The sequence below is a fragment of the Quercus robur genome, chromosome 4, assembly GCF_932294415.1.
Source record: "Quercus robur chromosome 4, dhQueRobu3.1, whole genome shotgun sequence".
NCBI lineage: Eukaryota > Viridiplantae > Streptophyta > Magnoliopsida > Fagales > Fagaceae > Quercus > Quercus robur.
Genome location: NC_065537.1, coordinates 20232400 through 20258943, shown reverse-complemented (window position 1 = coordinate 20258943; position 26544 = coordinate 20232400). Strand labels below are relative to the sequence as shown.

Below are 26544 nucleotides of genomic sequence, written 5' to 3'. Positions count from 1 at the left end.
TATTTAATGTAATTGGTTAATCCTTAAAATGAACTTTACTTGTAATTGGGTAGATCTAGGATGGGTTTAGTACTTCAAGAAACAAGTGTTCAAGTTTAGTATTGAAGCCATGCAAATCAGACCAAGAAACAAGTGAAGAATATGCTGCTCATTAAAGCTTGACAGAAGTCTCAACAGAATCCTTTCTATCGAGAATTATTGCTAAAGCTTGACATAAGCTCGACACAAGCTGTATTTGTTGAGACTTACGAAATTAGATTTTTCAGATTTGATTACACGCATATCCTTGAGTATTTGTGTAAGGTTTCTTTTCTCACAACCCTAGACATATATTATTTTAAAAGCCATCACAGGGTGATGCAAAGAAAATATTCATGCATATTGTGACTGGAGATAGAAATTGCCCTAGTTCATCATATTCTTTGTAGAAGATACTGTGTCTTTACGCCAAGAGCTTGTGACCAAGGAGCTTCTTGATCTTCATTGTTAAATGAACTGAAGAACTTTGCAACCAACATCTTCCTTAAGTTGGTGTGTTAGTCACGTATTGGGATCCGTGCATCATTGGTTAGTCACATACTAGGATTCGTGCATTGAACGGAGAGATCGCCGCTACAATACAAGTCCAATTAGGTATTAGGGTAAAGGTTCAACTGTAGGTTGATATTGGGTATTAAGATTCCTTTTACTTATAACCACTTATGATTGATAATAGTGAATTCTCAAGAGTGGTGACCTTAAATTCACCTGGTGGGGTTTTGCCTCGATGGTTTTCCCCATTTGTAAACAAATCACCTATGTCAAACTTATTTTTCACTGCATTTAACTTAGTTGGTGATTTGTTTGTACTACCACGCTATTGCATGTTAAATTAACTTAATTAATTAACTTGGATAATTAATTAATTAATTTGCCAAAGGAGTCAATACATTTTTGGCCTATCAAGTGGTATCAAAGTGGGCACACTCTGATTAGGTTTAATCTTTGTTGTGTGATCCATTGACCCCTGTTTGTCATGGATATAGGACAATCTCTTATTATGCCTCATTTATTTGATGGCACTAACTATGCATACTGAAAAGTACACATGAGGGCTTTCTTGTAATCTTTAGATGAGAATGTGTGGCAAGCTGTGGAGACTGGCTAGACTAAGCCAAAGGAAGTGCCGACTAATTGGAATGATGCAAAGATCAAAGCAGCAAACTTCAACAATAGAGCATTGAATGCCACTTTTAGTGTAGTCACGAATAAGGAGTTTAAGAAATATATCATCAACTGAAACTACAAAGGAAGCATGGACCATCCTCCAAACAACCTATGATGGGGCTAAGGTTGTCAAGGATTCAAAACTCCAAAGGCTCACTACTAGCTTTGAGGAGATAAAGATGGAGGAAAATGAGTCTTTTGATGAGTTCTATGCCAAGCTGAAGGACATAGTCAACTCAGCCTTCAATCTTGGGGAAACTATTCCCAAACCTAAGGTTGTAAGAAAGATGCTAAGGTCTCTGCCTAAGAAATTTCATGCCAAGATCACTGCAATTGAAGAATCAAAGGACATTGACTCCATTCCTTTGACGGAGCTAGTTGGCAACTTACAAACCTATGAATTGAGTTTGATTAGAATTGGGAAAGGAAACAAAATTAAGAGCATGGCATTGAAGGCCAAAAGTAACAAGACTAATAAGTCTTCAGATGATGAAGATTCCAAGATGAAGTCCTATATCACCAAGCAATTCAAGAAGTTCATGAAGATTGCCAACGCGAAAGGATTTGATAAGGACTATAAGTAATCTAGTTCTTCTTAATTCAAAAGCCATGATTGAGAAAAGAAGGATGCTAAGGATTGCGGTTAGTACACTATTCCCTTTGGACCAAAGTGCTTTGGATGTCAAGGTTTTGGACATATAAAACAAGAATGTCCAACATATCTTAAACAATTGGCAAAAGCAAGGCTCTTGCTACTGCTTTGAGTGATACTGAGCTTGAGATTGAGTCAGATGATAGTGATGGTGAGGGAATCCTGAGTGCCTTCATTGCCATAGTTGATCCTACTAAAGGGGTTACAGAAACAATAGATGATGAAGAGGACTTGGTGGAATCAAAATTTGAGAAAATGGATAATCAAGATGACATTCATACAACCTATGCTAAGTTGTATGAGGTTTTCGAGAAGCATGAGAAATTTTATAGGTTGGCCACCAAGAAGCTAAGTGATATGGAGCTAGATTGAGATGAGCTCTCTACAAAGGTTGATGAAGCAAATCAAACCATTGGAGCTTTGTGGTTCAAGAACAATTTCCTTGCTAAAAGGAAAAAAAAGCTTGAAGTGGAACTGTTCCAGGTTAGAGCTTAATTGGAGGGGGCTTCTTATGCAAAGCTCAATAAGATGCTAAGCTTTCAGAAAGCTTGCTTCTGATAAAACCGATTTAGGGTATGATTTCTCTTTTCCTAATATTGCCTCCTTTAGTACTGCTGTGTTTGTCTCACCTGCTGATAATGTTAATTCTGAGAACAATGAATTTAAAATTGAAATAGCTAGTGAGAACTTAGATAAAGGCAAATCTATTTTAGGAGCACCCCTTAAGATTGAAAAGAAAGAGACTAGAAATCCAAGGACTAAGAAAATAAACAACAAAAAGTCTCAACCAAAGAAGCCGCATTTTCTATCATCACTGTGGAGCTTCAAGGCATACTCGTCCAAATTGCTACAAGTGGTTAGCCACTCAACAAAGTAATAGTATGCTCTCATCTAGAAACGAAAATCAGTTTCCATCCTCTTTTGCTCTTCTTGGAGATCTTCTCAAGGCCCTCATGTTCCTCTCGAACTTAAATAGTTTCAATTCTTCCCCCTCACTTTCGAATCAAAGGTTCACACAAAGGTGTGGAAAGAAAAAGGCTCTTCCAAGGTGTGGAAGGAAAAAGGCTCAAAGTGATTTAGTCTCTCTCTCTCTCTCTCTCTCTCTCTCTTTCCCCTTATGTTTATGATTACTTGTTTGTTTTGCTTTCTTGTTTTGAGTTTGTTTAGTTTTATGCTTTATGTGTTTCTTTATGTTTTTGTTTGGTTGTTTTTCAGTTTTTGTTTATTTTGCTTTTCATAAAAAAATAAAAAAATTGAAAACTCAAAAATACAAAAACAGTGTATGTATGTGTATATTGGTACTTGTGTACCTTGGATGGCCATTGAAACAAAGTTTTCTAAACTTTGTATCTCTTGTAGCTTAGATGAACATCTCAATCCACAACTAAGCAAGCGGGCTTTCTGGCTCATGTTTGTGATGAGTACAATTAAGTAATCTTTTATACTTAATACTCATATCACTCTTTTTGACAGGAAGGACTAGAAAATTCTAAGAGAAAGGCATAAATAACCATCTCACCACTAAAGCCGCCAATCATGTATAACATATGTGTGCTTTGGCATAGCAAAATTGTGATGTTTAAGCTTACATAATTGGGTACTTCTTCTCTCTCTCTTATATGCCCATGCATGTTATGCTCAAAAGAAAAATATACAAAGAATACAAAAGCAAAAAGAATCAAAATGCTTTAAAATATGGTTGCAAGCATGTTTCTAGGAGATGTGAGAGTTATATGATGTACCTCAAAGGTGATAGTCCCCATCAAGCAGTTATGATTGTGTGTGAGCATGTTTGATTTTCTCATATCTCAAATCGTCATAATATGAGACATTTATACACTCTTGCTATATTTCACACACAACACGCAAACTTTTTGCTACTTTTGATACATGTGCAGGTACAACGTGATTTGGCTATTACAGGGAATACATGTGTTAATATATGCTCACTAAACTGTCTTAACTTGTTTTTGAAATATAAAATTGGTTAGACATGTTTAGTGTGTGTGTGTGTGTAGACACTCAATTTTAAACCCATTATTTAATCAAGGAGAATGACTTGAATGACCAATCCATGTACCCCAAAAATCATAATTACATTACATACATCAATTTGTTCTTGCACTACATGCATCATTTTTTCTTTGAATTACATGCATTAATTCATTCATTGCATAACATAAAAATGATCTTGGGATTCTAACGGTCGCAATGGTGTTTCCGGTTATCAAATCAGGCTATCGGATCGAAAGGTATCGCATGATCAAGTTTGCATGGTCAACATATATTGTGTCTAGGTAGAATCAACCACACATGATCAATTTAAATTAATTCTAATTGGTTAAACAATTAAAATTCATTAAATAATTTTGTGATTGGTTGATAATTAGTGTTTAAAATAGGGATGCATGCATGGGAATAGAAGGGATGATTTGATAACAATAAAATTATGGATAATGTGAACTTTATCAAGATTTATTTTAGGGTATTTATCTACAAGATAATTGTCCTTAAATATCCTGAATTATCCAAAAAAGAGATGAAAAATCATAGGCAGAGGATGTAAACGCATCTAGGTACAAGGACCGGCCTCAAAACCCTAAAAGAGGAGTCCAAACGACACTCGAGCACGAAAGTGCATTCGGAGCCATAAGGCCAATTCAACACTTTTGGAGTGCCGAACGGCACTCTAAAAGGGCCAAATTTCCTTGATGTGGGCTTTAGCCAACGGCCTTCTAGTGACGATTATGCATACCTTTTTCGATCTTTTCACAAAAGGATGTGTCCAGATTCAACCCCTAATCGTTTGTACCTATTGTTTAGAGTCTTTTGGCCTTTATAAATAGAAATTGAACCTCATAATTCAGCACCTTTTTTTTTATGCTCTGAGATGCACACGTTTTGGGATCCCAAATAGCTCATATTTTCTGATCTCCTCTTTGATCTTCTGTAGAGCTAGGGTTTTTAGGTTTCAAGGATAATTGAATAAGTTTTTTTGAACCCTAAAACAGCCTCTCAAGTAGAAGAGTGCTCATGCAAGAGGTTGTTTTCTAAACCTTTTTATTTTTATGCTTTTCTTATCATGATAATGTATGTTTAATTGTTTCAAATGTTCATAATCTAGTTTATAAAAACATGTTCTTGATTTCTTTATTGTTGATATAATTTGTTTCTTAATTTTAAAGATCTGCATGTACTCAACTATTCTTCTTCAAATAAAGCGGATCTGCATCCTTCTTAGATGCAGATCTGAATTTTTCTTCAAATAAAATGGATTTGCATCTTTTCTTAGATGCAGATCTGAATTTTTCTTCAAATAAAACGGATCTGCATCTTGCTTAGATACAAATCTGAATTTTTCTTCAAACAAAATAGATATGCATCTTTGTTAGATGTAGATCTAAGTTTTTCTTCTAACAAAAACGGATCTGCATCTTTATGAGATGTAAATCAGAATCTTTCTCAAATCAAAACTGATTTATATCTTTCTTAAGATTCAAATCTGATTTTTTTAATACATGAAAATTTTTTAAATAAAGAAAGAGAACATGTATTACTGTGTTTGTATTTATTTTAATTCATGATTGCATAAATTCATATTATGAGTGAAACCCTTTTTGGGTTATCATAAAAACAGATCTAATTTTTCTTTTATCAAAAACCATTTTTTTTTAGTTCTTCAAAAACAAATATGATGTTTTTCAAATTAAAAGACCTTATTTTATGTAATAAAAATAGATCAGAATTTTTATCATCAAAACCACTTTTCTCTACATCCCACAAAATAGATCTGGTATTTTGACAAACCAAAATCAATTTTCTTAGAGTGTGTTTGGGAAGCGCGTTTTGTGCTTCCCAGACGCACGTTTGCATTTCAGATTTTTTTTTTCCCCAGCAGTAACTTTTTGGCTTTTCTTCTGTGAACAATGCTCTCGTGCACTATTCATGGGTCCCACAAACTATACCTTTTAGCCACTTTTTCATTAAAAATGGGTCCCACGGTACTATTCACACATTTAAAAATTATTTTGCTACAGTGTTTTTCAGTTTTCAATTTCAGTTTTCAGCTGTATCCAAACGGACCCTTAATCACCAAAACAATTCTGAATTTTCTTAAACAAAAGAAGAGATTTCATTCATAAATAAATTTGGGTCATTTAATTTTTGTTTCACATGTTCAACATATCATTCATGACATGCATAACATAGTACATTGGTCACAAGAGTTTAGAAGTCCAGACTCTGTCTGGGTGGAATGGGTGCCTAACACCTTTCTATTTCATAACCTAACCTCCGGATTTAGGTCTATGGCTAAGTAGATCTAGCCTTGTCTTTGTTTTTTTTGGGTAGAATGTAACTAGGACAACAAGCCATGTAAATATTTGGTAGATTGTAACTAGGACCCAAAACTATGTAATTTTTCAAGTTTTTCAAGATATGTAATTTTTATTCAATCAATGAAGAGAACAATTCAGTCATATATTTGTATATATTTAGTTTTTATTTTTTTTTTTGTATTAAAAAAAAAGTGGCGATTCCATACCACTTACCCAAAAAGAGAGGTGCCCTAAAAGGTACCCGAATCTCTTTTTTGAGGGACGCTTTTCATCGATGTCTCTCACAGTGTGTGTTTTGGATCTATAAATGCTTTGCATAGTTGTTGAGAGATGTTTTGAGAGCTAAATATGTTGATTGGATCTATGTTTGAGTAGCTTGCTTATTGCACTCATCTCTATGTGTTTTTCCCTTCCTGAAAAACCTTCTTTCTTCAAGTTCGACAGCTTTTCGACAAATCCTTGACAAATCCACTTCTATCGGGCCCTTCTTTCTCCTTTTCTCTACAGATCTTGATGAATTCTGGATCCATCGAGATTTCTGGATTTCTCCTCAATAGATTATCGACATCTTCTTTGATCCATCGAGCCAAATTTCTGAGCTTTTTGTCTGGTTGATAGATTCTCGACAGCTTCTAGATCCATCGAAGTGTTTTTGCCATCGACAGATCCTTGATAGCACTTGGATAGATTAATTTCTGTCGAGATTTAGTGGTCGACAAATACTTCGATCCATCGAGATGAGATTTCTATTTAAAGGATGAGCGCAAATCAGATATCATTTTTTCTCATTCTCTCTTGACAGAAAATCTTTCTCTCTCACTCCAAACACTTTTCTTTCACTCAAAACCTTCTACCCTCATGATTTTTGGCCTAGATCAAGCCTTAATCCTTCAGTATGTGTTCTTAAACCCTCATTTTCATGCATTCATGCACTTTTAGACCTAGGTTTTGGGGTATTTGAAATTTTTTGGGGTTTATGAGATTTTTTTTGAAATTGTTAGGATGGGTGTTGTTGATTTGATGTTATATATTCATGCATTACATTCTCATTGCATTTTAACAATGCTTCATACATTTTAGATGTGTGTTTGTTTATTGTTGATTGTGCGCTAGTAGGTTTGGATTGGGTTTTTACCCATGATGTCTTTAAATTTTGCACGTCATATGTTCATACATTTTTCATGCATACGTCTTTTCCTTTCTTCTCTTTTCCTTGTTATCTAGTTGTGATGTGTTTTATCTCTCTCTCTCTCTCGGATAGACTGCGCCATGGCACCCAAAGTGCGTAAATCCACTCCGGCTTAGAATCCTCTTAGTTTCGGGTCTTCTTCTTTTGATCTCATTCCCTCTCTTCATGTTCAGTTCTGTGATGAGAATGCCCGAGAGGTCTTCTTGGAGAACTTTCAGAAATGTGGTGTTCATCTGGAATCTCAACCTCTTTACCACTTCTCAAAACAATTGCACTTGCATTTTCTCTTGGATTTACTACCATTTGAGAGGGTAATTTCCCCGGACTTTGCGCCTCTAGCTGACTAATTACAGTTGCCATCTGGCCTATCTGATTATCCAAACTTTGAATATTGGCCCTCGCCTCTTGTTGAAATTGTCTCGTCTCCTTTTGAAATTGCAAAGTATTAGTGGTAAGAGACTTAACAATATCTTCTAAAGACATACCAGAATTAGAAGTTTGGCTCGGTTGTTGTCTAGGGGGGTATGGCTGCTTATATTGCTGGCAAATTGGGCAGTTTTAAGTCATGGGCTGATTTACTTGTGGATTCCTATAGCTAAGATTGGGGTGATCCCTCTATCCCGAATTATACGTGCTCAAATAGGGATCATACTTCTTTTGCGGTTGTCTTGGAAAACCACCTGCCACATTCACTTGCTCAATGGGCTCCTCTTGAAGAGTTGGGCACATATCGGTTGGATGTCCTACTACCAAACAAATCCCACAAGCCTTTGCTGTTTGCATATTACCTACAGCCATTTGATGAACAAGAGAAATTAGACTCGCAATTTGTTGTTCAAGGGAGGAAATATTTACCTCATTAACATGCTTAGATAGAGGGTCAAGCCTTGAGCCAAATTGTTGAGAATCGGCCATCATATTTGCAATCAAGTTTCTTGCGGCCTCAAGAGTTTTATCCACCAAAGCTCCTCCACTAGTTACATTAATCATGCTCCTATCAGTGGGTAGAAGGCCCTCATAGAAATACTGGATAAGTAGCTGCTCACTAGTTTGATGATGGGGATGGCTTGCACATAATTTCTTGAAATGTTCCCAATATTCATGTAGGGACTCTTCGTTGTGATGCCTTACACCACAAATTTCTTTTCGAATGTTGACCGCCCTTGAAGCTGGGAAATATTTCTCCAAAAACAACTTCTTCATCTTGTTCAATGTTTTAATACTCTCAGAGGGTAGATAATACAGCCAATCCTTAGCCAAATCCTTCAAAGAATACAGAAAGGCTCTTAATTTAATTTGATCTTCAGCCATCCCTGTGGGTTTCATACTCGTGCATACCACATGCAACTCCTTTAGATGCTTATGAGGATCTTCACCTATAAGGCCAGGAAAATTGGGCAAGAGATGTATTAGTCCAGATTTTAATTCAAAAGTAGTAGCAGCATCTAAAGTAGGGAATGTTATGCATGAGGGTTGTTGATTCAAATCAGGGACAGCAAGCTCTTTCAAAGTTTGATTTTCAGCCATGACTTTATCCTCTTCTAAATCAAAATTGCTAGCAAATAGGGAATCAAGAGCTAGATTATGCTCTTCAGAATTTTTCCTAGCTTCCCTCCTTAACCTGCGTAAAGTTCTCTCTATTTCTGGATCGTACTACAAATCACCTTGATTAGAAGATCAAGTTACAGTCATAAACAATCAAGGAAACTCTAATAAACCATGAAAAGAAAACCAGGAAAAATCTAGAGTAATGAAAATAAATTTAAAAAAATCTATGCTAAAACAAAAAGAATGCCTAAAAACCCTAGAAAACAGTGGAATCTAGCCTTGAGAGGGTGGGGCTAGTAATCTATAGGATTAACTAGTCTTGCTCAGAATGTCGTTTACCTTCAAAAACCTATACTATCAAGGCCTAGTTCTACTGCAATCAGGTTTTAAAGATTAGGCTTTTGCTTGAACTGTTTTTTCATTGGATAGAATCATTGAAATTTTTGTGCTAATCTATTTAATTCTTGAAGAAAATAACATATATAGGAAGAGTTCTCATTATTTTTATGAGGGTAAGTTGCCTTCTCTCACAATCAAATTGTTTGATGATATGAAGGAGACTAAAAAAGAAAAATTTGCACAATTTGGTTTTAAATTGAAATAGAGAGGAATTAAATTCTTATATTTACTTATTTCCAGATACAGCTTTACTTCAACATTTTTTTTAATATAATGAATACATTGAATATTTAGTGGAAGACATGAAATAATGTCTTGCTATTTGATAGTAACACAATCAGGTAACTCGTCCAAGAATGGCTTGCTGTTTGATTGGCTAATCAAGCAACCAAATGATTCTGTGGTGTATGTGTCATTTGGGAGTGATGCAACACTGTCACACTAGCAAATGACTGAGCTATTTGTGTCATTTTTTTAATATAGAAAAATGTATATTTTGTTATTATTTGATGGCTATTACAATTCTAATGTCACGCCATTTTACTAATATCTTACTACTAGACTCATAAACCATTATTATTGCTAGATTCATAATAAGTTATTGTTCCTCTACTTTCTAATTTGTGATGGCTTTAGTGTTCAATGTGGGTTGCTTCATTGTTATTTTATTGCTAGACGTATATGACTTCATTGATACTATACCATTAAAGAGGTGAAAATTTGACCGCAAAGCCTACCACAAGATGCTCCAAACTAATAAATGGATTTGGCTAAGCCTGGGTTCATTAGAGGAGTTTGACCCATCACTCTAATCAAAGCTCCGCTAGATTGATGTGGAAGTAGCCAAAGATCTACCACCTAAAAAAGCCAAGAGCCCATACTCATATCCACTCAATGAATGAATAAATGAATTCATTTAGGACTTGGAACTTGTTCACCCAGTGAAACTTCCACTTACTAAGAATGTGCTGCTAGAGAATCGATGTTGAATTCCAATAGCTAATGTCACATCATTTGGAGGTTCATCTTATTTTTTATTTATTTTTAATTAAAAAAATTGGTAGCTTTCCTGTGCATTGCACGGGTTAGCAACTATAGTATACGGTATAACACAAGTTTTCTATCATTAAACGAATAATGCGCGTATTAAAAGTTTTGCATATCACACAATTTTCTGTAATTAAATGTATAAAACACATATTATTCTTTTACAAAAGTTTTTTTAACTTGCCCATTTTTCAGTAATTTTTTTTAATAGTAAAGTTATTTATTTTATAAAGTGTGTTGTTATATTCAATAACGAGATGATCATAATCAATAATTTTAGTTATTATTATTATTTATAATTTAATAATTACAACAACGGAAGAATGACAGATTTTTAGCATTGAAAAACAATGGCATGAACAATGAAAGAAACAAAAAAATTAAAAGAAGAAACAATAATTTTAATTGCTTGAAGGCAAGATGAAATCATTTTCATTAGACAATATTTGCTCCCACAACCAAGTTGCTAAAGATTTATTACAAACTTGTCCTAAAAATACAACCAAATTTATTAGATTCTACCCATTACAATCATAAAGAAGACTTAAAGGATTTGTAGTATTTTTAACAGAAAAATATGAAGTTAACATGGGAGTGAAAGTTAAAAAAAAAAAAAATGTATATATATATATATATATATAGAGAGAGAGAGAGAGAGAGAGAGCATCGGTAGTAATCACAAATAAATTGTTATAACTATGAACAAAATAGTTGGAAATAATTTTCCAACATTTCCAAAAGTTTATATATCAAGTGGTGCAACTTTTGGTCATAAAACTATTAGACCGCAATTTTGAATAATTTCACCTAGCTAGCACTCACTTGGCACACGATCAAGCCATCTTCAGACAGAGTATGAGAAGTTATACCAAAAATAATGGTATAAAATAGTTCCAACGACGTTGATGACAAAGATTAAGGTAGTTCGTTCTTTCATGATAGTATTATCAGTGAGACATGTTATTGGCACGTCGACATCATCCCCAAGATAGAACAAAATAACCACCTATTGTGCACTTGAAAAATATATACAAAATTGTAAGGTAAAAGCTCCACAAAATATAATACCTCCTATACCCAGAAAATAGGAAAGTTTTTATTTTTATTTTTTTACTGTTGTTATTTATTCAATGAGAGGAAAACTGTAGGAAAGTAGGTGGCTCTGGAAGGAGTTTAGGAAAAACATTTCTTTTGTTAGTGTAAAGAGATCCCACAAGAGAGCTGTTAATATGCCTAAGGGTCTGTTTGAATTGAAAGGTAGGGAGGGAAAGTAGAGTAGAGTAAAGTCGGCTCAAAATTAGACCATTTTTAGCCAACTACTCTACTCTACTCTATTCCCCTATACTCCCCTCCTTCCCCCTCAATCCTGGAACGCAATATTTATAAGGAAATATAAAGAATGCAGTGCACCGTGGTGGAGTATGCTAAGTGAGAATGGCATTATATGGATGCAAGTAAATACTATCTCTATATATGACATTTAACAATATATAGTAGAATTATCTTTTTATTGTGAAATTATATTTCTTTTTATAAACAATATTTTCTATTTTTCTAATTTAGTAAACTCGAATTATGCATATAAACTTAAAGCAGAGAAATCTTTATTTTGTAATAGAAGACTCAACAAGGTGTCTTTCTTGTTCATTGAAAAAATACATGTCCATTCATTCTAAAAAACAGCAGACACATATTAAAGTGTCTTACAAGTTTAATGGACCTAGATGAAACAAACCCAAACTATCTTTTGAACATGGACAAAATGGGCTTCTGCCCTTTTCGGGCAAATTAATTAGCCTTTTACCCTTCTTCCCAAACTAATTAAGGAAATGTCCCTCTTTTGAAACTCGACTTTCTCAAAATCGAGTTAAAAAAAAAAAAAAAAATTTCTGGAGCCCTATAGTGACGTTTTTAAGGACCTATAGTGACGTTTTAAGAACCTATAGTGACGTTTTATAATTTGATATCCATGAAATTTTATTGCCTATAACTCGATTTCATGGATATCAAGTTACAAAACGCCACTATAGGTCCTTAAAAACGTCTCTTTAGGGTTTAACTCGATTTTGAAAAAGTCGAGTTTCAAAAGAGGGGCATTTCCCTAATTAGTCTGAAAAGAAAAGCAAAAGGCTAATTAATTTGCCCGAAAAAGGCAGAAGCCCATTTTGTCCTTTGAAAGTAAACAAACCTGAAACTTGAACATTACAAAATGAACCAATGATATTACACAACCACTCAAAACCATTCTAATATGCTAAATACTCCAAGGTTTGGACTAAACCATTTCTCTACTCCAAGCCACGTATTTTCCTCAATTGCCCAACTGCCTCATAAACCTTCTTCTGGTCAGCAAGAGACTTGGCCACAGTCTCCTTTTGCACGCACCTCTTAGCCCATGCAATAATCTTGGGGCACTCTTCCTCTATGTTGATTTTGCCAAATACCTCAAAGGCGTGGAACTAGCTGCAGAAAGTGACAAGAGAAAGGTCCACAAACCCAAATGTTTCACCCCCAAAGTAAGGCTTGTCACCAAGCTCCCCCGTCCAATGTCTTGAACGTTTCAAAGAATTCCTTCTTGCCTACCTCGAGCTCTTCTCCTTTTGTGGTCCACAACTTCCTTGAAACTTCATAAACCTGTATTTTCCACATACATTATATTACCATTGTCCACAGATTACATAAAAGGATGAACAGAGTAATGAATTTCAAATCAAATCTATTCCGGTAGAAGAATATTAAAATGGTTTTTGATTGTGGTATAGAATAATAACTAATAAGACTAAATATCTTAGACGAATCCTCAACTATGAAATTGATAGAAAATATACTCATTTCAAATTGAATCTTTCAAATGTCATCGACTTAAAATTAAAACCCGTAAACCCAGAATGAAAAGAAATTAATATAATACAAGCACCTTTGAACGTTTAGATCCCCAAATTACAACTTAACCAATACAAGCAATATGTCAAACAACTAGTGTGCGGAAATTTAACACATGCTATAATATGAAATTGGTTAAAAACTATCTAAGCCATAATAAAATAAAACCACAGCAGATAATATAAAGGCAAAGATAGAGAGGAAGGAAGATGCAAACACAAAAACAACACGCGATGTGTTATCGAAGAGGAAACTGAAGTCCTCGGCGAAAAACCTCTCTGCCGCCCTCCAAGCGGTAATCAATCCACTAGAAAATACAGTTGGGATACAAGGACAGCAATAGACCCTCCAAGCCTAATCTACCCAGTGCACCTAAGCCCTCCAAGCTTCTTGCTCCAACGAGGTTGCGCCGAACCTTTTTCTTTTCTAGCTTACCGGATTCCGCTACTAGACCGTAGCAACAACCAATGAAGATTGGTTCCTTCCTAACTGCTTCCCAGAAATCCAAACAACTGTCTCACAGTGATGATGATGGTGAGAACCAGGTTTGGTATAATGCCTCTCAAGGATTTGACAATGGAGAGGAAGAGAGTTGAGGAATTTGAAGAGACTCTAAGGTAGAGATTGTGGGTGAAACAATCTGGTTTTTCTTTAGGGTTTCTCTCTCAAAATTCTCTCTGGAAGCTCTCTTTCAATCGTGGGTAAAAGGGGTATTTATACTGGAGTGGGAGAGGAATGTGAAACGTCAGGTTTTACAAAACAGGGGTGGCTCGCGGCTTGACCTCGCGGCTTGACTAAGTCGCGAGATCTAGTCGCGAGTTAACCGTATGGCCAGTTGTCCTGTTTTGTCCTGTAGTGCTCCAGCTAGCATGACTGTTCATCTTCCAACATGCTTGGCACGTTGCTGCTTCTGGCGGCTTGTAGCCGCGAGTTACCCGCGAGTCCCAGCCGCGAGTCTCTGTTTTCTTGCACACTCTTGAGCAAACTTCACTCTATCTCACTCACTACCTTTACAATAAACCCACCTAAATACAGGGTTACTAAATGCTGAATTACAAGCAAATTTGGCACGGAATAAAGCCAATTAGATGGTTGAATAAATTCAACCTTACAATCTCCCCCTTTGGCTATTCCGTGACAAAACCCTAAAACAGACTCTAGACTTAACATGTGAGTTGGGAACAGTTGAACAAAACTCACTCACACCTAACTCTAGAAGCTGTGAAGCACTTGAATCATATGAACATAATACTCCTGAAACACAACAATACACCATGATCATTGTAAGCAGAAAATTATAAATGCATATGAAACAGGCAATATGTGATCAAGCAAAGATGGAGTTAATAAACAAACCATGGCTTGATCAACCAGGTGAACACCACAAGGTAGTGATCACAGTGCTCATTCACACTTGGAATGAACACAAGAACATACAAGTTAACAAGCACAAGGCAAGACACTTGTATGCTCAACACTCAACCAATGCATAACACACAAGGCATATGCATCTAGGAACAATCCTACAAGGGCACAAGAGTGACAGTACATAAACCAAAATGTAGAACATTTAGATTAAAGTACTGATTTCAACATAACATAAAGGCTACATTAAGCAAGGTACATACCATAAAGCCTACAAACTATGCATAAAACATTAACCCTAAAAGCTTACAAAAGCACATGGGTACAAACACAAAAACATCCTGAATAACATCATCAAAATATATTAAAGTTTAAACCAAGAGTATAAGTAATGAGTTAGAAACAGCTATACACCAAAACACAGTGTATCAAAACCATAAAAACACTAAAAGTACCCAACAAACATAAACCTAAAACCATAAGTTTAGAGGATAAGACTAAAAACAAAAGTATGACAAAAGTATGTGTGTGTGTACTCCCCCTATCACTATGCACACTTCCCTTTGAACTTTTCTCCCCCTTACTGAATGCTCTCCCCCTTTTTGTCACGAATAGCTAAAGGCTCTCGTCCAACTTTCATTGAATCTCATCTAGCTGATTCTCCATAGTCTCGAGGCGCATTTGGACATGGTTGTTTGTGGAGTAGAGAAGTGCCACAAGCTCATCAACGCGTTTCTGAATATGCTCAAGTACACTGCCGACTCTATCAGTATGAGGAGCAGTCTGTGCTTGCGGAATACTAGCCGGTGAAGCTTCAGGAACAGCACGTGATGTAGATGTGATATGTGCAGGTGTCTCTGAGTCAGGGCAGATGGAGTAACCGGAGAGATGTGAGCACTTCTTGGTGATTTAAAGGAGTGACTTCTGCTAGCTTGAAGAGTGAACAAGGAAATGGGACGTTGACGAGTCAACATTTTTCCATCTGCAGGAGGAATAATGCCTGCACGAAGAATGAGCTTCATGATGAGACTACAAAATGGAATAATTCCTCGAGCTGCAGATCGACATGCGGTCTTCCTCAAGGTGTAGTAGATGTGAGCACATATATCAATGGGGGCTCCTGTAATAAGGTCACAAAGAAATAGAGTTCTCCCAAGATTGATGAATGTAGTGTTGGACAGTGGGTAGAGATTGGTGAACATGATCAACTTCAGTGTGGTCAGCTCAGGTGCAAACTTTGCGGTGCTGATGGATGTTCCTGCACTGGATACTTCATGATCGTGTCCTAGGATTTGTAAAATTTCTCCAACTTCTGGATTTCGTTCATCATAAGGAATTAAATTCACATTCTGAGGTCTGGTGATGCTGAGAAGATCTGTGATGGAGTCTGGGGTAACACTAAACTCTGTTCCTCTGACCCAGAAAATGAGTTGAGGTCCAAGATCAGTTGCATTGGAGAAGCATTCTTTGACCAGCTCATCCATTGGATCATCAAAGTTCCCGAAAAAGTTTGCCCAATCTCGTTTCTCAAAGATTCGAGGGATGAAAGTGGTCCCTAAAGTGTTGAACTCTACCACCCGTTCCACTATAGTGGTTGACTTGTCAAACACATTTGAGTAGGCGTGTGAGTTAAGCGGAAGTCTGAACCTATCCTCATTGGGATCTTGAGATGCCTGAGATGATAGACGAGTCCTTTTAGCAACTGGTGTTGCTGGTTCGTCAGCAACAATATCTTTACCCCTGGAAGATCGACGAGACATCTGCAAGAGAACAAGCCCACAGTAAAGAACCAAACAAAAATACCACACAAGATAATTGTCAACAAGATTCAGTGTAAACAAAATTTCAATATATAAACACAAACTGAGGATAGTGCAGACCTAACCAAACTTCCAACAATACAAAGAAGCACAAAATAACAGGTGCAGCAAAATGGTGATAGTGCACCAAGACATAGATAGACAACACAACTGACAAAACTGTCAATGAGACAGGTTATCATGACCATGATATGCAAACAGATACAGCATTCGAACAATTAGAGCAGATAACATAAATCACTCCATCAGAGATATGAACAAGGGAAAATTTTTCAACATGAAGAAACCAATCAACCACACTAGAGCACATGGTTTAGAGACACACATTATGTTATCATAAAAACTCAGTAACCAATACCAAACACCAACATCAATACTTAAGCAAGTGAAATGAGTAAGTCAAATAGACACCAAACCCATTTAAGAAAAGATTTTCAGACTCAATAATAGGCAAAAATCAGAACAATGAAAAACACATTGTGACCGCTCAGCATGAAAACAGGAGAGAACAATATCAAACGCGACACTCCATACCCATTACACAAAGAGAGAAGTATTTCGAACATACTAACAGTCCAAACGGTAACAAAAATATGCAGGAAAAAGAAAATGAGATTGAGAAAGCAAAACCCATACCTTTTCTTGATGATTTGAATAAGAAATGAAGCACCAATGAGGTTTGAAAATGGATTCCCGAAGTGTTTGGAAATAAGATAGTTTAGAGAGAAGATGAACAGTTCTAAAAGTTCGAGGGAAAACTGAAAAGAGGTTTAAAAACTGCTCCTGTTTCTGCAAAACACGCGTTTTTCGCGACTTGATTAAGTCGCCACACAGTCGCCAGCTCAAGCCGCCAAAGCACTCAAGAACAAAATTTTGAAAAATTTTTCTAAGTGTTTTTCGCGACTGGAAGGTCTACCCGCGAGTGAGTTGCGAGCTGAGCCGCGAAAATCTCTGAGTGAACCTCGCGACTGGACCTTCCACTCGCGAACAAGTCGCCAAAAATGACCAGCGAAGATGCGACTGAGGCTCGCGACTTGACATACCCGCGACTGAGCCGCCAAAACAGGGCAAAACTGGATTTTTGAAATTTTCAGATTTTTAACCAAAATACTCTCCAAAAACACCTAAAACACTCAAAAATATTTTTGTGCTTGAATTAACAAAGATTGAGCATGTGAAAACACATTTCATCAAGTACAATCACACAAATGAATATGGCATTTAATGAACATAAACTTGTGTGTTGTGTGTGGATATCAACAATGAGATAGCCCTTCGTCTAATGTGAAGCTTCAATGATCGATTCAACCAAGGCATACACAATTAGCACTAGATCATGTGACCTATCTCAATTATAGAAATATGTATATATGACCTCCCACAAAACTTGATAACATGACTTGGAGCTTTACATTTTACTCCACTTTTTATTCATAACATTTGATCTTTTTGAGGCAATCACCTCTCATTGTGAGAGTGATATATGACATTTCACTTTAAAGAACAGGCCTTTGGCCTTTTTGAATAAACATTCACTTTAATATAAGGTCGCTTACCCTTTTTCCTAGTCAAATACTAGAATGTGCGACAGGTTTTTGCAGCTCAATATCTCTTTTCATTTGGAGATTTACATTTGGTGAGCTCTTTATAGCAAAACAAAAATAAAGAGTGGGAAGATATATAGACACAAGTCTATGCATGTCTTAAGATCAACATAACCATTCACTAATCATTCATGACAAGTTTGAAGATCTATTTACAACAATCACATAGATTTCAAGATTTTTTCCACAGTGATATGAGTGCATGTAAACAAGCAATGCTCGAAAATGCACAAAGCCATTAGCACAAAGGTACAAGGCAAAACAAGTTTTGAGACAAAACTCAACAAAGTCAATCAGGCTTTTTGATTTTCTAATTTTTATGTGATTTTTGGATTTTTGACACAAGAAACAAAAAGATTGATAAAACAAAATTAAAAATATTCACAAGTAGACAAGCAAACAAACAACATAAAAAAAAAACAGCAAGTACACCAAACAAACATTGTTGCAAAGCATAGGAAGTATTAATGCATGGACATGTTGTAATGCTTATGCATGAGTACCCTTTTTCACCCACACGTCACTTGCGTTTGGGGTGATTTCCTTATAGGATTGGGTACGGGAGTTAGGGCTTTCAAACCTTCGTGAGAAGCTTTCCAAGCAGTTGGTGAATGCACCAATCATCTTCATCACGTTCATCATTCCGGGATCTCCATTTTGATCTCTAGATTGATCACCTGCCCAAATTCTCCTATCATTTCTGGGTCCTCCTGACCTTTGAGGAGTTGCACTGTTCTTTGCTCTCAGCTTTTGGCAATTTGGTCGAGTGTGCCCTTGAAGTCCGCAATAATGGCACACATAAGTTCCTCTAGGACCTCTTTGTGGTCGTGGACGTGACTTGGCACGAGATTCAGACCTGCCCACAGACTGATTACGGGGATTCAGCATCCGTTGGTTCACCACATTCTTCTTCTCCTCCACCTCGAGCTTCTCACCAGTAAGGTCAGCTACAACTGGATCTTTGGCCTTTACAAACTTCACTTCTTTAGTGACATTTCCAGATGAACTACTTCCTCCGGTATATCCCAATCCGGATTTGTCTGAAAAGCTCTTTTGAGATGATATAACATCATCTAGCTTCTTGGTGGTGACCCTCTCTATTTTAGCATTCGCTTGCACAACCTCATTCTTAAGAAATCTCACTTTTGTGTAAGCTTCGGACAACTCACCATTCAGTGTTTCTATCTCACATTTGGCCTCCCTATATCGAATTAGGAGACTTTTGTAGTCCTCCTCAGCCTTCTTCATTTTTCTCACAGCAGCCTTGGCCACCCTTGTGTACTCACCCGACTTCTCCAAGAGTGAGTTATAATTCTCTTGAAGATTTGCTGCGCTTTCATCTTCTTCAGCATCTGATTCTTCAACAATTCCTAGTGATTCATCATCACTATGTTCTCCAAGGTCTCGTACAAGTAGATTTAACTCATCCGAAGACTCAACATGAGCAATAGTCATAAAAGCTGAATAGTTCCCCTCTCCATCACAGCTCTCTTCAGATTCTAAGTCACTCAAGGTTGTGGCATACACTTTACCTTTCGATTTCAAATAATTCGGACATTCCTTCTTGAAGTGTCCATACCCGTTACATTCGAAACAAGTGACACCTTGTGTGGGTTGGGATTCTTTTCCATCTTTCTTTTTGAAATCCCTCTTCTCCCTTCTAGAACTTTGGAATTTTCTTTTATCATCAAATTTGCCATTATTTTTGAATTTCAAAAACTTTCTAAAATTTTTGACAAGATTGGCTACATCTTTGTCAACCACATCTTCTCCCAATGAGTCTTGATCTTCCACCTTCTTATTAATGGTCTTTAGAGCAAGAGATTTACTCTTCCGTTGATTGGGCAGCGACATCTCATAGGTCTGCAGAGAACCAACCGGCTCCTGTACTTTGATGTCATCAAGGTCCTTGCTCTCTTCAATTGCTGTCACTTTAGCACGAAAACTTTCCGGCAATGATCGAAGGATCTTCCTTACAATCTTTGAGTCCTCCGTTTTCTCCCCCAAGTTGAACTTACTGACAACCACCTCATTTAGCTTTCCATAGAAAGAGTCAAAAGACTCATCCTCACTCATTTTGAGCTCCTCAAACGGAGTGGTCAGCATTTGTAACTTGGTGTCTTTCACTTTCTTCGTGCCTTCATAAGTGGTTTCCAGAATCTCCCATGCTTCCTTGGCAATGGTAATGTGAGAAATCCTGTGAAATTCATCTGGAGACACACCACAGAAAATAGCATTGAGTGCTTTACTGTTAGCATTAGATGCAGCAAGTGCTGCCTTATCCCATGTGGATTTGGCTGCCTCAGGTTTGGTCCAACCAATCTCAACAGCATCCCAAACAGATTCATCAATAGAACACAGAAAAGCTCTCATGCGAACCTGCCAAAAAGCATAATTACTACCATCAAAATATGGAGGTGCATTTAGGGATTGAGACCTATCCATCTCAAAAAGGAGTCAAGGATCACACAATGGTAATGAAACCAATAGCAGTGTACCCGCTCTGATACCAATTGAAAGTTCAAAAACGTGTACAAAACTCCTTTGAACGTTTAGACCCCCAAATTACAACTTAACCAATACAAGCAATATGTCAAACAACTAGTGTGCGGAAACTTAACACATGCTATAATATGAAATTGGTTAAAAACTATCTAAGTCATAATAAAATAAAACCACAGCAGATAATATAAAGGCAAAGATAGAGAGGAAGGAAGATGCAAACACAAAGACAACACGCGATGTGTTATCGAAGAGGAAACCGAAGTCCTCGGCGAAAAACCTCTCCGCCGCCCTCCAAGCGGTAATCAATCCACTAGAAAATACAGTTGGGATACAAGGACAGCAATAGACCCTCCAAGCCTAATCTACCCAGTGCACCTAAGCCCTCCAAGCTTCTTGCTCCAACGAGGTTGCGCCGAACCTTTTTTTTTTCTAGCTTACCGAATTCCGCTACTAGACCGTAGCATCAACCAATGAAGATTGGTTCTTTCCTAACTGCTTCCCATAAATCCAAACGACTGTCTCACAGTGATGATGATGGTGAGAACCAAGTTTGGTATAATGCCTCTCAAGGATTTGACAATGGAGAGGAAGAGAGTTGAGGAATTTGAAGAGACTCTAAGGTAGAGATTGTGGGTGAAACAATCTGGTTTTTCTTTAGGGTTTCTCTCTCAAAATTCTCTCTGGAAGCTCTCTTTCAATCTTGGGTAAAAGGGGTATTTATACTGGAGTGGGAGAGGAATGTGAAACGTCAGGTTTTACAAAACAGGGGTGGCTCGTGGCTTGACCTCGCGGCTTGACTAAGTCGCGAGATCCAGTCGCGAGTTAACCGTATGGCCAGTTGTCCTGTTTTGTCCTGTAGTGCTCCAGCTAGCATGACTGTTCATCTTCTAGCATGCTTGGCACGTGTGCTGCTTCTGGCGGCTTGCAGCCGCGAGTTACCTGCGAGTCCCAGCCGTGAGTCTCTGTTTTCTTGCACACTCTTGAGCAAACTTCACTCTATCTCACTCACTACCCTTACAACAAACCCACCTAAATACAGGGTTACTAAATGCTGAATTACAAGCAAATTTGGCACGGAATAAAGCCAATTAGATGGTTGAATAAATTCAACCTTACACAAATACATGCCCATTTGATTTAAGCTCATTAGACACATATTAAAGTGTCTGTCAAGTTCAATGGACCCAGATGAAACAAACCCAAACAAGTTTTTGAAAGTAAACAAAACTGAAACTTGAGCATTACAAATATTTATTTGTGAGGTAATTCAAGTCCAACAATCTCTTTGATTGGTATATCAATTTGTAAGTATCATGTAGAAAAACTTGTAATGTCTTTAGTATTTTCTTTTTTTATTTTAATTTACTGCTCATAGTATTGTTCTTTCTTTTTTAGTACATTAGTCTATAAAGTAGTATGACTATGACCCATATTTGTCAAAATGTGTATCGTATCATGAATCGATTTTTGACTTTTATGTATCATGTTTCATAATATACACAAATACTAATAAAATTTATTACAAAAAATAGAGATATACATATATAAAATGTATATTCATTATATATTCAAAATATATTCAACTAATAAGTAATTTAATTATCACTTGTGTAATAATATTTAACAAATTAAGCTAACTAAATAAATCAAATTAGCATACGCTTACAATATACACATTCAATTTAATCAAATTACAAAGTGCTAATACATGACATATGAGTCAATATAATAATTTCTTTCATCATATCCATCATCTTACATGAATAACTCCGTCTAAGTCAATGTTATCAACATGTTCATCATCTAACAAATTTATTTTTTAATTGAAATTTTCTTTATCAACATCAATATTTACTGTCTCTTCTTGTTATATATTTTTTTTTTCTTTATATTTCTTCTTGACATTCTAGCTTCTTAGGCTTAATTCAATGACAACAAAAAAAAAATTTAATTAATTTTATTGTCATTTAAAAACAATTATAGTTATAGTACAAATATGAAAGTGAAGTGTCAAGTATATAATCAAAATTTTGTAAGAACAATTAAGTGTCAAGTGTATAAAAACAATTATTAGGCCCAATTAATAGCCCAATAATTTTTTGTTAAAAACAAATTTAACGATTTCACAAATTTTAACAAAAAAACTCTTTTTAAACCTACATATCTATGTATCATACAATATATACAATTTTACGGTACAATATGATTAATATGATATGCTCCTATATATCGTAGCATATCGTATGAATCTTGAGCATTTATGATGCACCCTTACGATAATTAACTTTTTGTACATGATAAGTATCATGTATCATTCGATACTACCAACTATGTTATGACCTATATCAAGTCGTTATTATCCTAGCTCTAAGATTCATTCCTACTCCAAAGAATGGTGTTGACCCAAATGGTATTCTCTTTGTTTCTCAACTTTTTAATTCTGATTTTTCTGGTTGGGATGTTCATAAACTAAATTGGTGGTTTGAAAACTCCACAGTTGATCTTATTTTGAAAATTCCTATTTTTCCGACCAGTTACAAAGATTAGTGGGCATGGACTTGCACAAGCTCAGGGGAATTGTCAGTGAAGTCGGCTTATTGGAGTTGCCGGGAAACAGTGCATCACAATATTGACCCCGTTTGGAACTGTATTTGGAAAGTTAAACTCCATGAGAGACACAAAATGATGATTTGGAGGATTGCTGCAGGTTGCTTGCCCACCAAAGATAAGCTAAGCAGGTTTGTTGATGCTGCTGATGCTTATTGTCCCCTCTGTAAGATGGAAACTGAAACCTCCCTTCATCTTTTTGCTCTTTGTCCAGTTGCTAAGGCAGTGTGGTTTAGTAGTAAATGGGGACTGAGAATGGATTCATTTGGTTTCTCTTCAGAAGTGGATTTTATTCATTTTTTGTGTTCATCCACATTTCCAAACCAGCTCTGTCAAAAGGATGAGCTTTTATTATTTGGGGCCATTCTTTGTGATGGAATTTGGAAGTTGAGAAACCAAGTCATTTTTGAAGACCTTCCCTTGAGTTGTGATGATCTAATAGCTAGAGTTGAGAAGTTATTTATGGAATTCAAAAACTCTAGACTGACTGCTTCTGATTTTGTAAATATCTCTCATCCTTTGCAATCTTGGGCCCCTCCAAGGTGTCTATCTGTTAAAATTAATGTTGATGCAACTATTGGTCCATTTCATTCTTCCTTAGCTTTGGTGGCTAGAGACTGGAGAGGGGACTTGGTTTTTGCTTGTTCTCAAAAAGCGAAAACCACCTTCCCTCTCCAGGCAGAGGTTGAAGCTGTGAGATGGGCTATCTCTTTGGTTGCAAAGTTGGAAGCTGACAATGTTATTATTGAGACAGACTCTAAGATTTGTCATGATGCTATTCATGAGCTGATTTTACCCCCGCCTTGGAGAATTGCTTCTATCTTAGTGGACTTGAAGTCTCTTCTTGTTTCTTATTCTAATGCGTCTGTCGTCTAGGTTCCTAGGCTAGCTAATATGGCAGCTCATTCCCTAGCGAAATGGTCTCTTGCTTGTAATTTTTTTGGTTCTTTTGATTGGGGTAGCTGTCCTCTTTGTTTTGCTTCTGTAATTAAGAAGGAAAGGTTGAGCTAGCCTTTGTTTGTTTTTTGGTTTCTCTGTTCAATAAAAATTTCGGTTCCATCAAAAAAAAAAATTTTGGGTTGTTGCGGTAGCTAAACAGGAAAATTTGCCATCTTTAGTTTGAGGATTATAATTTATGCTGTTATGAAAGTGATTTGACAACTTGCTCAAAGTCAGCCAGCAGGAAGAAATTAAATCGGGAATAAAAAAAATTAGGTAAAGATGGAATAAATTAGTTTATTTTTCCAATTTTCTGAACGACATTCTAAATTAAATCCTATATTTTAAAGATATTTTATTACAGTACTTTATTATTAAAATCGTTTCAAATTTACTTCTCGGAAAGTTATTAATGAATACAAAATAACGAAAAATCAAAGAAATTGCACAAAAATATTCTCTCTGCATCAAAAGATCCCGCACATTAAGATCATGTGATATATTAGTGGGAAAAAAGATCTTATAAATGGATCACATCATAATTAAACCATATTTATCTATTATAATTTTTTAACAATGTAAACAAGATTTTTTCTTTTAGCTTGTAAAAAAATACACACCTATATATATATATATATATATATAACCAAAACTTTTGAAATTCTCACAATTTTCCATGTAAGCACAATATTTAAATAAAATTTTCATTTTATTAAAATAAAATTATTTTGTTTAGTCCAAACTTAACAATGAGTGAAACTCTATTTCTCTAACAAGTCCAACTAAAACTCAAACTTGAACATTGATAATTTATCTCAAAATTTGTGAGGTTAATCATGAACACTATAAAAGCAATACAAACCCCATATATATATATATATATATACATACATATATATATATATATATATATAATTTTTTTTTTTAAAGCTTAGTAGAGGTATGAGCTCTTCTTATGTTATTTTCTTCTCCTCTACTTTGTTTTAAAAAAAATTATTTTATAGTTTTTCATGTATTTTTTAAAAAGCAATTTTCGTATATAAACCACCAAACTCTCTTTAGTCATTTTTTACAAGATAAAAAAGCTTGCAATGATTGAAATTATTCTTTTGAATGTAACTCATCTTTCTCTTATATTTCTCTATTGTTTAGTCTCATATATATATATATATATATATATATTGTTTTTTTAAAAAAAAATAATTTCTAAGCAGTGAATCATTTGATTTTTAATATTTTTTGATCTTTCAAAAGTTTTAATATCTAATTTTTGAGTTATTTTTTTGCAGTATCTGAAACTGTCTGACAATTTTTTTGCAAGCTATTGCACGTTTAAGCAATGGCTTCTTCATCAAATTGTAACACAAATTAAAGTCATATAAGAGCAAATCATGCAACAGTGTAGTTTCTTAATCAATTTAAGATTTTGTAGAATTATTTTAATCTACCTCACAAATAGGTAGGTTCTTGTGCATAGCACGGATTAGCAACTAGTGATAAATATATAAAACCGAAGCCTTTGATTTTTTATTGACCTTTTTAGAGCTTGCCACAACATTATCATTTTTTTAAAATATTTTTTTTTTTTGTTTAGTCCAAACTTAACAAAGAGTGAAACTCTTATCTCTTTAACAAGTCCAACTTAAATTCAAGCTCATCATTATTATTATTTTAAGCAAAATTGTTTTTGTTTAGTTCAAACTTAATAAGAAGTGAAACTTTATCTCTCTAACTTAAACTCAAACTCAAACGTTGATAATTTATCTCCAAATTTGCGAGGTTAATCATGAAAGTATGTCTTTGCTTCACCTCACAATATGAAAGTATGTTAATTCTTGGGCAGTAAGCTTATATACGATATATTAAGAAGAGGAATGGCATTTATTTTTTCAACATGGGCTTAACATTTTTTGGCATGGGTCACATGTTGATAAGGTTCATTTAAAATTTAGACCCGTTAAAATTTAAAACTTATTGCTTTATAGGTTCGAGTAATTTTTTATTTTTCTTATATTTCTCTTTTGAATAATCATATATTTTTGGAATTGTTTTAGTAACTTATTCTTTAATTATATATATTTTTTGACATTTTGGAAATTTTAACATCTGAATTTGTGTAATCACACACACACACACACACACACACATATATATATGGACAAAACTTAGGTACAGTACTTTAGGTGTTGTTCCTTATGTTTCGCTCTAAAGATTCAGTCATATGACTACTTAACTAAAACATACACTTCCATCCTGTCGACGCCCGGCCTCGACTTTGGTAGCAGAAAGAAAACTGCCACCACCGTGGGCCTTCGTTCGACCACTCACTGTGGCGACAGTTCGCTCATGCGCCAGGCCTGTTAGAGGTGCCTCTCAATGTGAATGTGTATGGTTCGCACAGAGCTTCGGGTGCTCTCTCTCTTGGTGGAGGAAGGTAGGTCTA

General features: G+C 35.6%; 1 protein-coding gene across 1 annotated transcript; it reads left to right on the top strand.

Annotated features, from left to right (window-relative positions):
- Window positions 1-23237: 23237 nt before the first annotated feature.
- LOC126721521 (uncharacterized) lies at window positions 23238-24038 on the top strand. The gene has a single exon (XM_050424572.1). It carries the CDS (start codon window positions 23238-23240, stop codon window positions 24036-24038), a length of 801 nt encoding a protein of 266 aa, XP_050280529.1.
- The last annotated feature ends 2506 nt before the right edge of the window (window positions 24039-26544 follow it).